This window comes from Schistocerca americana, chromosome 8 (assembly GCF_021461395.2).
Source record: "Schistocerca americana isolate TAMUIC-IGC-003095 chromosome 8, iqSchAmer2.1, whole genome shotgun sequence".
Taxonomy (NCBI): domain Eukaryota; kingdom Metazoa; phylum Arthropoda; class Insecta; order Orthoptera; family Acrididae; genus Schistocerca; species Schistocerca americana.
Genome location: NC_060126.1, coordinates 143,725,099 through 143,739,491, shown reverse-complemented (window position 1 = coordinate 143,739,491; position 14,393 = coordinate 143,725,099). Strand labels below are relative to the sequence as shown.

General features: G+C 39.5%; 1 protein-coding gene across 1 annotated transcript in view; it reads left to right on the top strand.

Annotated features, from left to right (window-relative positions):
* LOC124544670 (eukaryotic translation initiation factor 3 subunit C) overlaps nt 1–13,657 on the top strand; it is a 66,348-nt gene extending 52,691 nt beyond the window's left edge. The window contains exons 16-18 of the mRNA XM_047123290.1: nt 11,188–11,391; nt 11,595–11,733; nt 13,389–13,657. Of these exons, the coding sequence (XP_046979246.1) occupies nt 11,188–11,391; nt 11,595–11,733; nt 13,389–13,507 (462 nt within the window). The 3' untranslated portion in view covers nt 13,508–13,657. The remainder of the gene's footprint in view (nt 1–11,187; nt 11,392–11,594; nt 11,734–13,388) is intronic.
* Nucleotides 13,658–14,393: the final 736 nt, after the last annotated feature.

Below are 14,393 nucleotides of genomic sequence, written 5' to 3'. Positions count from 1 at the left end.
CTGAGTGTCAGGACAGGTCCATATATATACACTGTAGTAGCTGAGACTGTGTACTGAGGCTTCGTGATCAGATGACAAGCTGGACTGGGGCAGTTGCGATGTGCAGCATTCGTATGTCAGCTCTGGTAGCTCTGCTGGTTCGTTGGCTGATTGGGGCTCGTCTCAGTGGCAGACACAGATTGGCGGTGCAGTCACACAGTTGCTCCCAACTTCGGAATGTGGAGTGGCATGGTGTGGTATCAATGGTGAAGTTGGAAGAAATGCTTATGAGTGTTATTTGGCAACAAAGAAAGCAGACGACTTTACTGACTATGAATCGCAAAGAGGAACTAAAAAAAGGCACAGAGAACAATGGGCACATTTCAAAACAACCTGGAAAGAAATGTAGCAAGACATCCAACAGTCACAATATTTAAGAAATTAAACACATAAGTAAGATGTGTTTCAGACATTCAGGAGAAGAACAAAGAGACTAGCAGACATATTTTCAAGAGCTATGGCTGCAGTATCAAACTGGGAAACAATTGTTGTTGAACTTTATGAACAGAATCAGGGGAGGAGAAACTCCACCAGGAAGATGGCAGAGAGCATTTGTCATCCCAAACCATGAAAAAAAGTGACGTCAGAGACTGCAGTAACCACAGAGGAAATACTTTGATATGGAAAAACATCTAGCATTTATTGATTTTAACACATGTACTGCTGTGTGTGTCAACCTGATACATAAGGCGACTTCCCTGGCTGATCACGTTGTATCAAATTGATACGCATTCTAGCCCATGTGTATACAGCTACATTGAATTCAAATGGGTATATAGTTGCGCAGGCCACCTGGAGGGGCTGTGCATTTTCAGTTCCAAAATTCATTGATGGATATTGTGACAGTCGACTCCTGTAGTTTGTCTTGCAGTCAACTATTTCCTTGCATTTAAAAGTTCTGCACACTCGGGGGAACCCATGCAGCAATGTTGCTAGAGCTTGTGTGCAATTGAAGTCATGTTTCTGAGAAGATTAGAGCTTGTTTTCATGTGAGTATGTAATAATGTTCAACACATAGACAGTTGTGGGTTGGCTGGAAAAGGGAAGTGAATTCACTGTTTGGTAAAGTTTCTGACTGATGATCCAGGATTACTCTCCTGAGTGTTCTGGTAATGATTCCTACAATTCTAATGCCATTGGATTGAGAAAAACAAAAATCAAATGATTGGGGAATCAGCAAGTGCTCCTCCTAGGGACATCTCCGAAGTTATTTGGCGTGATGTAACTGGAAATATGAATGATTTTAGGACAACCTGTAATGAGGGAATTGCTGATCATGTGAAGACAAAAATGACTGGAAGATGTGATGAGTTTGATTTTTACTGATTGCTTTCTGATGATCCACTTCTGGAAATAATCATCATCGGGAAAGATCATCATACTGAGTAACAAATGATTGACAATATTGTCAATGGAAAACGTACAGAACACAACAGACAACATTGGGTGGACACAAAAAATAAAGTGCTATGTTTTTTGATTCATTTTGTGGATTGGCTTTGGCCGAAAACCTACACTCGAAAGTTATTGGTCAAAGAATACACTATACAGAAGTGAAGTACGAAAGGCAGTGCCTCACAGCAGGCATGAAGCTCTTTTGATTATGCTACAGAGGGCATTAAAAAGTTTTGCACAGATGTCTTTAATTTTTTTATTTTTTGCAGGAGGAGAATGAGATTTCTTGTGGACATACTTGGAACATTTAGCTAGATATTGAGCCTACTCAGTGTAGCCTCCATCAGCTATGACACATCTAACCCAACGTTCTTTCCATGGTGTAAATGCTCTTTTGGTAAAATTCTGAGGATTGAATTTTACACCATCGCTTGGCACAGGAAATAAGGTCTTTCTCACTATTCAGCCAGCTGTTCGTGAAAGTCTTGCTCTCTTCTTCTGAGGGGAACCCGGAGGATACCACTCCATTGATTGGGTTTTGCTCTCAGATTCGCACAAAAACAACCATGTTTCATCCTGGATAATGACACCATCAAAACACTGTTTCAGCTCTTCAGTAAAGGCCTTCATGAGACTCTCGCACACATTCTCCTTCATCAATTTCATTTCTCTTGTCAATAATCTAGGCACCCAATGTGCACAGATTTTTCTGTGCCCTAGTGACTGTACCATTGATACCACACTACCCAGTGACAAAAGAGTCATTTCAGCAAGCTGTCGTGTCGTCACACAACTGTCATTTCGGATGATTTGATCAATGGTCTCCTTATTAACATCACTCACTGCTGTCGATGGTCTACCGCGTCATGGATTTTCCAGTAGAGAGAAAACACCTTTAAACCTCAGCAACCACCGCTGGGTACTGCTGCGAACCACTGTGTCCTCCCCATAAACAGGGGGCAACTTCCTGTGAATCGATCTGGCAGAGTCATTGCTGGTCTTGAAGAGGAACTCCATCACTGACCGTTGTTGCAACCTGACATCTACTTCACGATACATTATGGCTCACCTGTAAATAAAAGAAAATACTTTCATATACCAACTTATAGCTAAATGTTCCAAGTATGTTCACAAAAAATTTCATTCTCCTCCTGCAAAAAATAAAGAAATTAGAGATGATCTTGCAAAACTTTTTGAATGCCCTTTGTACATTTTCGGGAAAATTCTGGCACAAACAAAGGCATACTGTATGGTGGTGTTATGAAGATTTCACCAGTAGTTGATCAGGTAAACTATAAATTTCATTAAGTGAATTGTCCTAGTCAGAAAGTTTGCACTGATGAAACTATGGTACTGTTCAGAGGAAGGCTTTTGTTGTGTCGGTATATTCTAGGGAACCATCATAAATATGGTCTCAAGCTATTAAAGCTGTGTTTTTAGGGAGGATGTACCTGTCATGTGAAAGTGTACGCTGGAAAGGAGACGGCTCCCGAAGATCATGAAGTGTCTCCCGTGTAGTGATGGAGTTGATCAGTACATTGTTGAATGTTGGATGCACTCTTTATGCTGACAATTACTGCACAACTGTTGTCTTAGACCATAAATTGAACAAACTTTCGATCCACCTCATTGATACATTGAGGAATAACAAAGTACAATCCAACAACTGTAGTGAAACGAAAGATCAACAATGGTGAAAAGTCGTACATGCAGAGTAACACAAGTTTACTGAAGGAAAATGGAAGGTCAAGCGAGATAACTTGTTTCTGACCATTAAGGAGCCTCAGAATTGGTACTAGTCACCTCAGGAAAAGGAGCAGACAAAAAGCCATTCACAATTTTGGAATATAATTCTGCAAAATCCTTCATATGTGTGTCAGATCAAATGGCGTCATATGCCTCAACTTTATGAAAAGGAATGAAGTGGTACTCCAAGGTTGCATTTAAGCTCCTCAGAAATATGGCAGTTGTCAGTGCTTAGTCTGTAATTGACTTAACTGAGTTTCAAGGGAAAGTTGCAGTTGCATTGATAAACATTGGAAATCGGAAAGATGTACCAGGAGCATCAGGGCCATCAAGTTCACAATACCACACCTTGCAAGAAACCGGCAGCAAAAGAAACAGGAGCACACTGGATTACTGAACATACTCTCAAAAATTTGGTTAAGCTGAAGCTATAAAGAAATTAAAGCAAATCACCACAAACGGTAAGGGGGGTCCGAATGAAAGGTTTATGTGCTGGAATGTTTTTCACTATTCAAGCTTGTGAAATAAAGTGTATGACCTATTAATTAATTCAGATATGTTGTTAATGGTACTGAAATTTGTAAATGAGGTATTTGGTATTTAGCATTTATATTATTTTTACTCTGTTCTTCCAAAAAATAAATGTCATTTGTCTGAAATACTGAAAGGAGTCTTGATTTGTTGTTAAAGGTTGTGCATAATTCGTATTCACGGCATAGCTGAAATGATATTGAGGAAATTAACTTCACAGGCCATGTGTCTAACAGTTACACTCAGCTGAAAAAGGCCTTGACCTTGTACATAACATTGGGTGATTTAGGTTCATCAGCCAACTTGTCAAGAAAGCCTAAGATACAAGTGGCAGAAGAAAATAGTCCTGGCAGAAAGAAACACCCCCATTATACATCATAAAAGCAATTCAGAAGATACACATCTAAAACGTGATTGCAGTCAGAACCAGACAACAGCTGCCTGAATGGGAACGCATTGACCAAGGAGTAAGACAAGAATGTTGATAGTTCTGTTCAACATAATATAAAAAACACCATTGAATTGAGAGAGAATCCTTATAGCAGAAACACAATAGACAAACTGATCAAGACGCATTGCTGTTGACAGACGATAAAGTAAATTTTCCAGAATTGGAGAATAGTCTACAGTGCTCATTATATAACCTGCAAAGATGTATAACATGGAGATCCCCCTCAATAAATGCCCTTCATTGGGAATTTCAGTAAACAAAACAATCCTTGAGCAAGTATCTGCATTCAAATACCTAAGGTAGATGCAGTTTATGAGAACAACAGCTGGCTGCACACTGTGGGACTGGAAAAGATCTGATGACATCCTTAAGGATCTCAAATTAAAACCAGTCCTCAGCACAGTACAGAACTACAATACATTTTGGTAACACCGTGTACTATGGATGTGACTGAGCACTATGCGTGAAGACTGAGCAGATCCCCTGAAAATCCTCAAATAGCAATGCGAAAGTAAGAGACATAGGAAGACCAGCAAGAAGTTAGATTTTGACTGTAACATAGCCCTCTAGGTCTAATACTGGACTGAGCAAAGAAGATTTTTTTTGTGTTCTTTCAGTCAAATCCTTAAATTACTTTTGATTTGCTGTATATATATATATCGTCTCTCAATTCTCATTTTGTATACCAAGAGACAAGTTACAATGAACTAGTGAAGCAGAAATGCCTTCAACAACGTGAAGACTTCCTTCACAGAGGCCCCATTTGTGGCATACCCTGTTCCACAAGTTCCTCATGCTTTGATGGGCGATGTGTCTCGCAACTTCAGCAACAGGTAAACCAAGAATGGCAGCCCGTGGTGCTATTCGGTGAAACACTGTCTCCCTCTCAGCAGAGCTGGTCAACATATGACAGTCATTGCTGAATCCTGCTACTAGTGAGTGCGGGCGGGTGCGCTCTGAGTGTAGTGTTGTTGCGCATGTGTTCTCAAATCAGCCACGCTATGGCTTTGAGGTAGAATACATACCTACTGCACAGGTGGTCTGGGTTCGATTTCTGGGCGATGCAAAACTGTACATATTATAAAAATGGCTGTATGTATGTATGTACATGTATTCGTTCCATATCTCTCGTTAAACCACTGGATCAATTTCAACTAAAGTTGGTACGCATATCCCGTACTGTTAGGCAACTAGCACTGTGGGTTAAGTGCGCAGCTCGTGGTCTAGTGGCTAGCATTGCAGCTTCTGGATCATGGGGTCCCATGTTCGATTCCTGGCCAGGTTGGGTATTTTCTCTGCCCGGGGACTGGGTGTTTGTGCTGTCCTTATCATTTTATCATCATCATCATCATCATCATCATCATCATCATCATCATCATTTGTGACAGTGGCTAGATTGGACTGTGTAAAAAAACTTGGACTGTGTATGGGTGCTGATAACCGCACAGTTGAGTGCCCCACAAACCTAACAACATAATCAAACTGTGGGTTAAGAACCAACAACCTATCGTAGTTCAGTAGGTGCATCATCAAAAACAGAGAGATGCATGAAAAACTGCTGAATCATGTTGTTGTTGTTGTTGTGGTCTTCAGTCCTGAGACTGGTTTGATGTAGCTCTCCATGCTACTGTATCCTGTGCAAGCTTCTTCATCTCCCCGTACGTACTGCAACCTACATCCTTCTGAATCTGCTTACCATATTCATCTCTTGGTCTCCCTCTACGATTTTTACCCTCCACGCTGCCCTCCAATACTAAATTGGTGATCCCTCGATGTCTCAGAACATGTCCTACCAACCGATCCCTTCTTCTACTCAAATTGTGCCACAAACTCCTCTTCTCTCCAATTATGTTCAAGAGCTCCTCATTAGATATGTGATCTACCGATCTAATCTTCAGCATTCTTCTGTAGCACACATTTAGAAAGCTTCTATTCTCTTCTTGTTCAAACCATTTATCGTATATGTTTCACTTCCATACATGGCTACACTCCATACAAATACTTTCAGAAACGACTTCCTGACATATAAATCTATACTCGATGTAAAACAATTTTTCTTCTTCAGAAACGCTTTCCTTGCCATTGCCATTTTATATCCTCTCTACTTCGACCATCATCAGTTATTTTGCTCCCCAAATAGCAAAAGTCCTTTACTACTTTTAAGTGTCTCATTTCCTAATCTAATTCTCTCAGCATCACCCGACTTCATTCGACTACATTCAATTATCCTCGTTTTGCTTTTGTTGATGTTCATCTTATACCCTCCTTTCAAGACACTGTCCATTCCGTTCAACTGCTCTTCCAAGTCCTTTGCTGTCTCTGACAGAATTACAATGTCATCAGCGAACCTCAAGGTTTTTATTTCTTCTCCATGGATTTTGATACCTACTCTGTACTTTTCTTTTGTCTCCTCTATTGCTTGCTCAATATACAGATTGAATAACATCGGGGATAGGCTACAACCATGTCTCACTCCCTTCCCAACCACTGCTTCCCCAAAATGCCCCTTGACTCTTATAACTGCCATCTGCTTTCTGTACAAATTGTAAATAGCCTTTCGCTCACTGTATTTTACCCCTGCCACCTTCAGAATTTGAAAGAGAGTATTCCAATCAACATTGTCAAAAGCTTCCTCTAAGTCTACAAATGCTAGAAACATAGTTTTGCCTTTCCTTAATCTTTCTTCTAAGATAAGTCATAGGGTCAGTATTGCCTCACATGTTCCAACATTTCTACGAAATCCAAACTGATCTTCCCCGAGGTAGGCTTCTGTCAGTTTTTCCATTCGTCTGTAAAGAATTCGCATTAGTATTTTGCAGCTGTGACTTACTAAACTGATAGTTAGGTAATTTTCACATCTGTCAACATCTGCTTTCTTTGGGATTGGGATTACTATATTCTTCTTGAAGTCTGAGGGTATTTCGCCTGTCTTATACATCTTGCTCACCAGATGGTAGAGTTTTGTCAGGACTGGCTCTCCCAAGGCTGTCAGTAGTTCTAATGGAATGTTGTCTATTCCGGGGGCCTTGTTTCGACTTAGGCCTTTCAGTGCTCTGTCAAACTCTTCACGCAATATCATATATCCCATTTCATCTTCATCTACATCCTCTTCCATTTCCAAAATATTGTCTTCAAGTACATCGCCCATGAATAGGCCCTCTATATACTCCTTCCACCTTCCTGCTTTACGTTCTTTGCTTAGAGCTGGGTTTCCATCAAAGCTCTTGATATTCATGCAAGTGGTTCTCCTTTCTCCAAAGGTCTCTTTAATTTTCCAGTAGGCATTATCTATCTTACCCCTAGTGAGATAAGCCTCTACATCCTTATATTTGTCCTCTAGCCATCCCTGCTTAGCCATTTTGCACTTCCTGTTGATATCATTTTTGAGACATTTGTATTCCTTTTTGCCAGCTTCATTTACTGCATTTTTATATTTTCTCCTTTCATCAATTAAATTCAATATTTCTTCTGTTACCCAAGGGTTTCTACTAGCCCTCGTCTTTTTACCTATTTGATCCTCTGCTGTCTTCACTATTTCACCCCTCAAAGCTACACATTCTTCTTCTACTGTATTTCTTTCCCCCATTCCTGTCAATTGTTCCCTTATGCTCTCCCTGAAACTCTCTACAACCTCTGGTTCTTTCAGTTTATCCAGGTCCCATCTCGTTAAATTCCCATCTTTTTGCGGTTTCTTCAGTTTTAATCTACAGTTCATAACCAATAGATTGTGGTCAGAGTCCACATCTGCCCCTGGAAATGTCTTACAATTTAAAACCTGGTTCCTAAATCTCTGTCTTACCATTATATAATCTATCTGATACCTTTTAGTATCTCCAGGGCTCTTCCATGTATACAACCTTCTTTCATCATAGCTAACACCAAGTGTTAGCTATGATTATGTTGTGCTCTGCACAAAATTCTACCAGGCGGCTTCCTCTTTCATTTCTTAGCCCCAATCCATATTCACCTACTATGTTTCCTTCTCTCCCTTTTCCTACTGACGAATTCCAGTCACCCATGACTATTAAATTTTCGTCTCCATTCACTACCTGAATAATTTCTTTTATCTCATTATACATTTCATCAATTTCTTCGTCATCTGCAGAGCTAGTTGGCATATAAATGTGTACTACTGTAGTAGGCGTGGGCTTTGTGTCTATCTTGGCCACAATAGTGCGTTCACTATGCTGTTTGTAGTAGCTTACTTGTACTCCTATTTTTTTATTCATTATTAAACCTACTCCTACATTACCCCTATTTGATTTTGTATTTATAACCCTGTATTCACCTGACCAAAAGTCTTGTTCCTCCTGCCACCGAACTTCACTAATTCCAACTATATCTAACTTTAACCTATCCATTTCCCTTTTTAAATTTTCTAACCTACCTGCCCAATTAAGGGATCTGACATTCCACACTCTTCGATCCGTAGAACGCCAGTTTTCTTTCTCCTGATAACGATGTCCTCTTGAGTAGTCCCCGCCCGGAGATCCGAATGGGGGACTATTTTACCTCCGGAATATTTTACCCAAGAGGACGCCACCATCATTTAATCATACAGTAAAGCTGCATACCCTCGGGAAAAATTATGTCTGTAGTTTCCCCTTGCTTTCAGCCGTTCACAGTACCAGAACAGCTAGGCCATTTTGGTTAGTGTTACAAGGCCAGATCAGTCAATCATCCAGACTGTTGCCCCTGCAACTACTGAAAAGGTTGATGCCCCTCTTCAGGAACCACACGTTTGTCTGGCCTCTCAACGGGTACCCCTCTGTTGTGGTTGCACCTACAGTACGGCTGTCTGTATCGTTGAGGCATGCAAGCCTCCCCACCAACGGCAAGGTTCATGGTTCATTGGGGTGGTGCTGAATCATGTGTGACTTAAATTTATCACCTCTGTGCTACTAATTCTATTATCAATAAATTTTACAGACATTATACACATATGCCAGTGAATGTACCTACACAAATATACCATTGTTCGACATACACTGAGATGCACAAAAATAAGCCGCATCATGCATAAACTTTTAATAGATTTACTCTTTATTACTGAGACTCTCCTGCAGTTGAGTCAACTTTCAGAGACCCTTGACACCTGGCAGCACTTCTGACAGCTTTCAACTGCGAAAACTGCTGTAGGCAAATACAGTAGCTGTCAGTAGAGCTATGAAGAGGCATTGCGAAAGAGATGTTTACAGAATCACATTGTATACATGGTGGAACAGCTGCGGCCAGTGTGCAGAAATTGTCCAGGATCTTTGTACATGTGTTTCACGATTTCATGCATACATGGAAATGAAACTTTTTTTTTTATATATATATTATGTTGTTGGCTTTCAGTAAATTGTGTGGCCTTTCAGGAAAGATGAAGATAGCTTAGGCCACTCAATTTACCTAAAACCCATGCACACAGACTTTTACCTATACCGGGACTCGAATCACCACCTACAACTAAAGTGAGGCTTCTTAAAAACTAGTGATGGATAGAACCAGGAACAGCTGCAAACCAGAACTGTTTAAAGTGGAATTAAAACACCTTACCAATGCGCTGCTCAAGATTGGTTATTCGTCCGTGTAGGTAAAAAGAGCGTTGAGACCGTCGTGTGAAAATCGTAGTGATGCACAAGCACCTGTGAAACCAAAAGTATTCTTATCTTTCATTAAGGGCATTACTAACCGCAGAAGAAATATCTTGAAAAAATTGTACATTGCGGTAACCTACAAACCCAGCCAGAAGATACAGGATCACCTAAAACTGGCCAAGATACCTTGCAAATCACTAGATGAAGCAGGAATTTCTAGGATTCTGTGTAGTTATGGAAGGTGTATAAGGGCATTGCAAAAAGGACAGCCAAAAAATGACTAGAAGAGCACAAGGACAACTGTAGAAGGCTGGAGATTGACAGATAAGTTGTTGTGGATTATGCTTTGCAGCTAGGAGACCACTATATACATCTTGATAGGACTCTGGCACCGCCAACTACAAGTGGATACCATGAAAGGCCATATAGAAGGGCAATAGAGATTGTTAAACACCGCAGAAAAATCGATAGGAAGGAGGAGGGTGTGAAATTGAATGGCATCTAGATCTCAGTGTGAAGATGATGTGTATTAGTATTCCACCATGGGTGATTCATAGCAACAGCGGACAAGAACATCTGACAATGGCCAATTACACCTGGGTGTTCAAAGAATGTGACATAAGGCCACTGCGAGCATGCTTAAATGGTATTTTTTGCTCCAGTCGGTAGTGAGTCAGGGTGTGAACTGTACACTCAAAGAAGCTATGGTCCCGTTGAAAATGTCCGCAGGTGGAGGCGAAACATTGGGTTTTAATGTGAAATCTATTTGACCGCATCGTAATTGCCTAGAATATTTTATTAATTGCAAATCTGGATGTTACACACTCTCGATAGAAAGTACCATTAGAACTTGGGGGGAGGGGTTGCTGAAGAGTAATAGAACCTCTATTTTATCTTGAGCTGCAAGTTAACTTAATTTATTGATTGTCTGTGTTCCTTGGTTAGCTCAAAATTGTTTGTGTTCTCGTGACTGTTCTATTAATTATGCAATAACATTATGTATGTAAAATCAGATTTATTATGCAGTGATTAGATGTTCTGATGTTTTTTAAAGGCAACACTTTACTTAAAAAGACGTCATTTGGTATACTGTCTTAACAATAAAGACTTCACATCGCATTTCTCCTTCTGTAGGAATATTGTGTTTTCTGCTCAACAGCTATAGCTTCATTTTATCTGCAAACCTATGTTCTTTGTCTCCTTTTGTCAGCAAACCATTAATCTTTGCTTACCTTACACTACATTTTTAAAATTTTATTATGATAATCAGGACTTGACCGTATTGTGACAGTTCAGCTGATTACTAAACAGAATTATTGCACTGTGATATGTTATTCCTTCATTGTAAATAATGACTGAAGGAGATGGCACTTTGATATACTTTCATATTTTGCAGACACCGTGAACCTTGGCAGTTTATAGCTGTGTTTTTTTCTGTTCCAGGTGTGGGATCTTTTCTATCAGGCAGATAAAGTCCGTACTATGTTAACAAAGTTGATAAAGGAAGAAGCCTTGAGAACATATTTATTTACATATTCAAATGTGTATGATTCCATCTCCATGTGTACGCTGGCAGAGATGTTTGAATTAGAACATCCACTTGTACATTCTGTTATCAGCAAGATGATAATCAATGAGGAACTTATGGTAAATACAAAGTTTACATTACTTATGTGTGCTGTTAGTTGATATCACAATTCTCTCTCTCTCTCTCTCTCTCTCTCTCTCTCTCTCTGTGTGTGTGTGTGTGTGTGTGTGTGTGTGTGTGTGTGTGTGTGTGTGTGCTTCAATTTGATTATAACATGGAATTATAATTTAAATTTGTTATTTGTTGTGTCTTGTACATACAGGCATCACTTGATGATCCTACCCAAACTGTGGTAATGCATAGGAGTGAACCCAGCCGTTTACAATCGCTGGCCCTTCAACTTGCTGATAAAGTCAGCAACTTTATCGACTCTAATGAAAGGATATTGGAACTTAAGCAAGGTTAGTCTTACATGTTTTTGCTTTGTGTGTATTATGTACAGTTGCTTGATGAAACAAGTATTATTGAAAATTTATGAAGGTTGTAATGTATGGCTGTTTGTAGTCTGTCTATACATTTGTCTGTTACTAAGAGTATTGGAGAGCCTTTTATTAAGTGGCCATGGTGTGTGATACATACATAGAAATTTAAGACTTCCAGAATTCTTGTTGAGTGCATATAACTTTGTGTATTAGTAAAATCTAATCCATCAATGTAAATTACAAATAAAGTCTGTTTGTTGTGGATACAGTGGAAAGTCTGGAGGATAAGGTTTCCATGTCAGTGTTGATTATCCAACAGGCTTGCAATGCTTCGCGAAAACCTGTAATTACATTTTACCTAGAAAAATCAGGGAAATCTGTGGGAATTCTTTTTCTAACTCTGCACTGAAATTTAATTTTAATTGAGTTCTCTAAATCACAAATTTTAGTATACTTAATATATCAAAGTGTGTTAATTATATGAACATTATTCTATATAAATTATTGATGTTTAAGAACTGCAGTTAAACTACTGCTTATAAGTGTATTTCAGATGAGAGGAAGCGAAAGTTGTTGTTGTTGTGGTATCTGCTTTCTCTGACCCCACTCACTGTTAATTTATCAGGAGCTTCTTGTGACACAATCCTCCTCCCCATACCTGGAATTCTTCCTCCCCCTCCTCCAAGTTTAAGTAGCGCCCCTGTCCAGGTTTGCTATTGTGTCCATTATTCTTTGGCTAAATTGAAGCCTTGCATTACCGTACAAACACAACATGTTCTCCTGTTGATGAAACGTATATGACAGGGCTTGGCTTAGCTGCCTTTGTAACATTACAGATGCGTATGATGTAACATTGGTTGTGTGTGGGAGAGTGTCCACCACATCACTTGCATAAAGTAATTGTGGGCCCAAAACTCTCCAGGATAAGCCACAGATTAGGGTTTTCTTCCTGTACAACTTTGCCACTTGTTACTCCTTTGAGTGTGTGCTTCTTGACAGATGAGTCTCATCTTTTGTCATAGTTCTTAACATATCGTTATTTTATTTTCAGATATTCTCTACAGTCATTCTGGTTACTGTATGAACAGTTACCAAAATCATTTTTGATGGAAACTGTTCCCATATACAGCACACACACTTCTTTCACCAGTTCTTAATATTGATGGCAGTTCTTTCACAATAACAGATTTGAACTCCAAAACAATGTTTTGTACTTGTCCAACATTGTTCAGAATTTTATCTGTTTGCGATCTGCGGGTACTTGCAGGACCATTAATATTGTAGTGACTATCTGTAAACTGTAGCATAAGTTCAGTAAACTCATTTGTCAAATGACTGTGCTATCTCTTGAAACATTTTTTTTCATCCTCTAATGAGTCTCAATATCAACACATGGCTTTTGAAAATGTCAAGTTCAGAGGGCATTTGACATACTTCTGTGTAAACATTGAGCACAGGTACAATTTGCATTAAATTTGAATATGTACAGAACATATAGGTTATATAATGATGTAAGTATTGTTGACGTGATTTTAATATTGAATATGAAAGCAGTTTTGATTCACAAATTTTGTAGAATTACTGTGCAACATCTGAACTATTTTACAGAGTTTGTCTTCATTTGTGCATTACAGGTAATTTTTACAATCGAGGAGGCAACCAAGGTGGCTTCAGAGACAGGCAGAATTTTGGTCGCCAAGGTCAAGACTGGGGCAGACAACGACGGGAACGTGGAGATAATCGAGCATACTAATTTGCAGTTTCATGTGTGTGTGCATGTGGAACTGTTATGGTTATACATATTATATAGCAGATCCTTGTTTTATAGTATTCATCGTGGTTGTCAGAATTGTGAGTGTGATTTGTAATGTGTGGGTTGAATAAAATTAAATAATTGAATGTGCTCAAGATCTAAATTCACTTACAGGCAACCTTAATGGTTCATAGCTGTATCAGTGGTTGTCTGTTGCAAGTACATCATATGCAAAACTTCCTGTGGCAGTGTGCAAGGTATAACAACAGGCAGCATGGAGGGGTTGCATGCTGAGTGTGAAAGATGTAGTCTGTAAGTAATGAAGGGTTCACTGTGGCACTCCTTAATTACTACAGATTTATAGTGTTCAATTGTAGGAATTATAGGTAAGTAATACATTGATGCCAGTGACTTAAAGCTTTAGTAGGTATCAGCAAAAGTGGCGACAGTGAGGGGTAGGTCAGTTCTCCCAGCACTTATCTCCCTTTGTTTCAAATTGCCAGTAAGAAGCTTTTGGTTTGATCCAGGACTAAGTGCACCCTGTTGCCCCAGTTTCATTTCTACAGCAGGCGCTGTCCAGCTAGTTTTGTAAGAAAGTAGTACCAAACGATCACATACCATGAACAGATTTTATGTAGCAGCACTGGACTTCATTCTACTGCTGCTGCTGCTGCTGCTGCTGCTGCTGGCAAGGCTTAACAATTTTGTTGCTACCCTATGTTTTCTTGTGTGTTAGCTATATAGAAGTGTTGGAGGTTTGCAAAAAGATAAGTTATTCTTTTTTGTGAGTTAAAAGTGTGTTTTCCAAGGTGCAGCTGTTGTTTCCGACTGCCGCTGGGCCTGATGGCCTTTTATTGCTCAGGTATACAGCAATGTAACTGCCAGT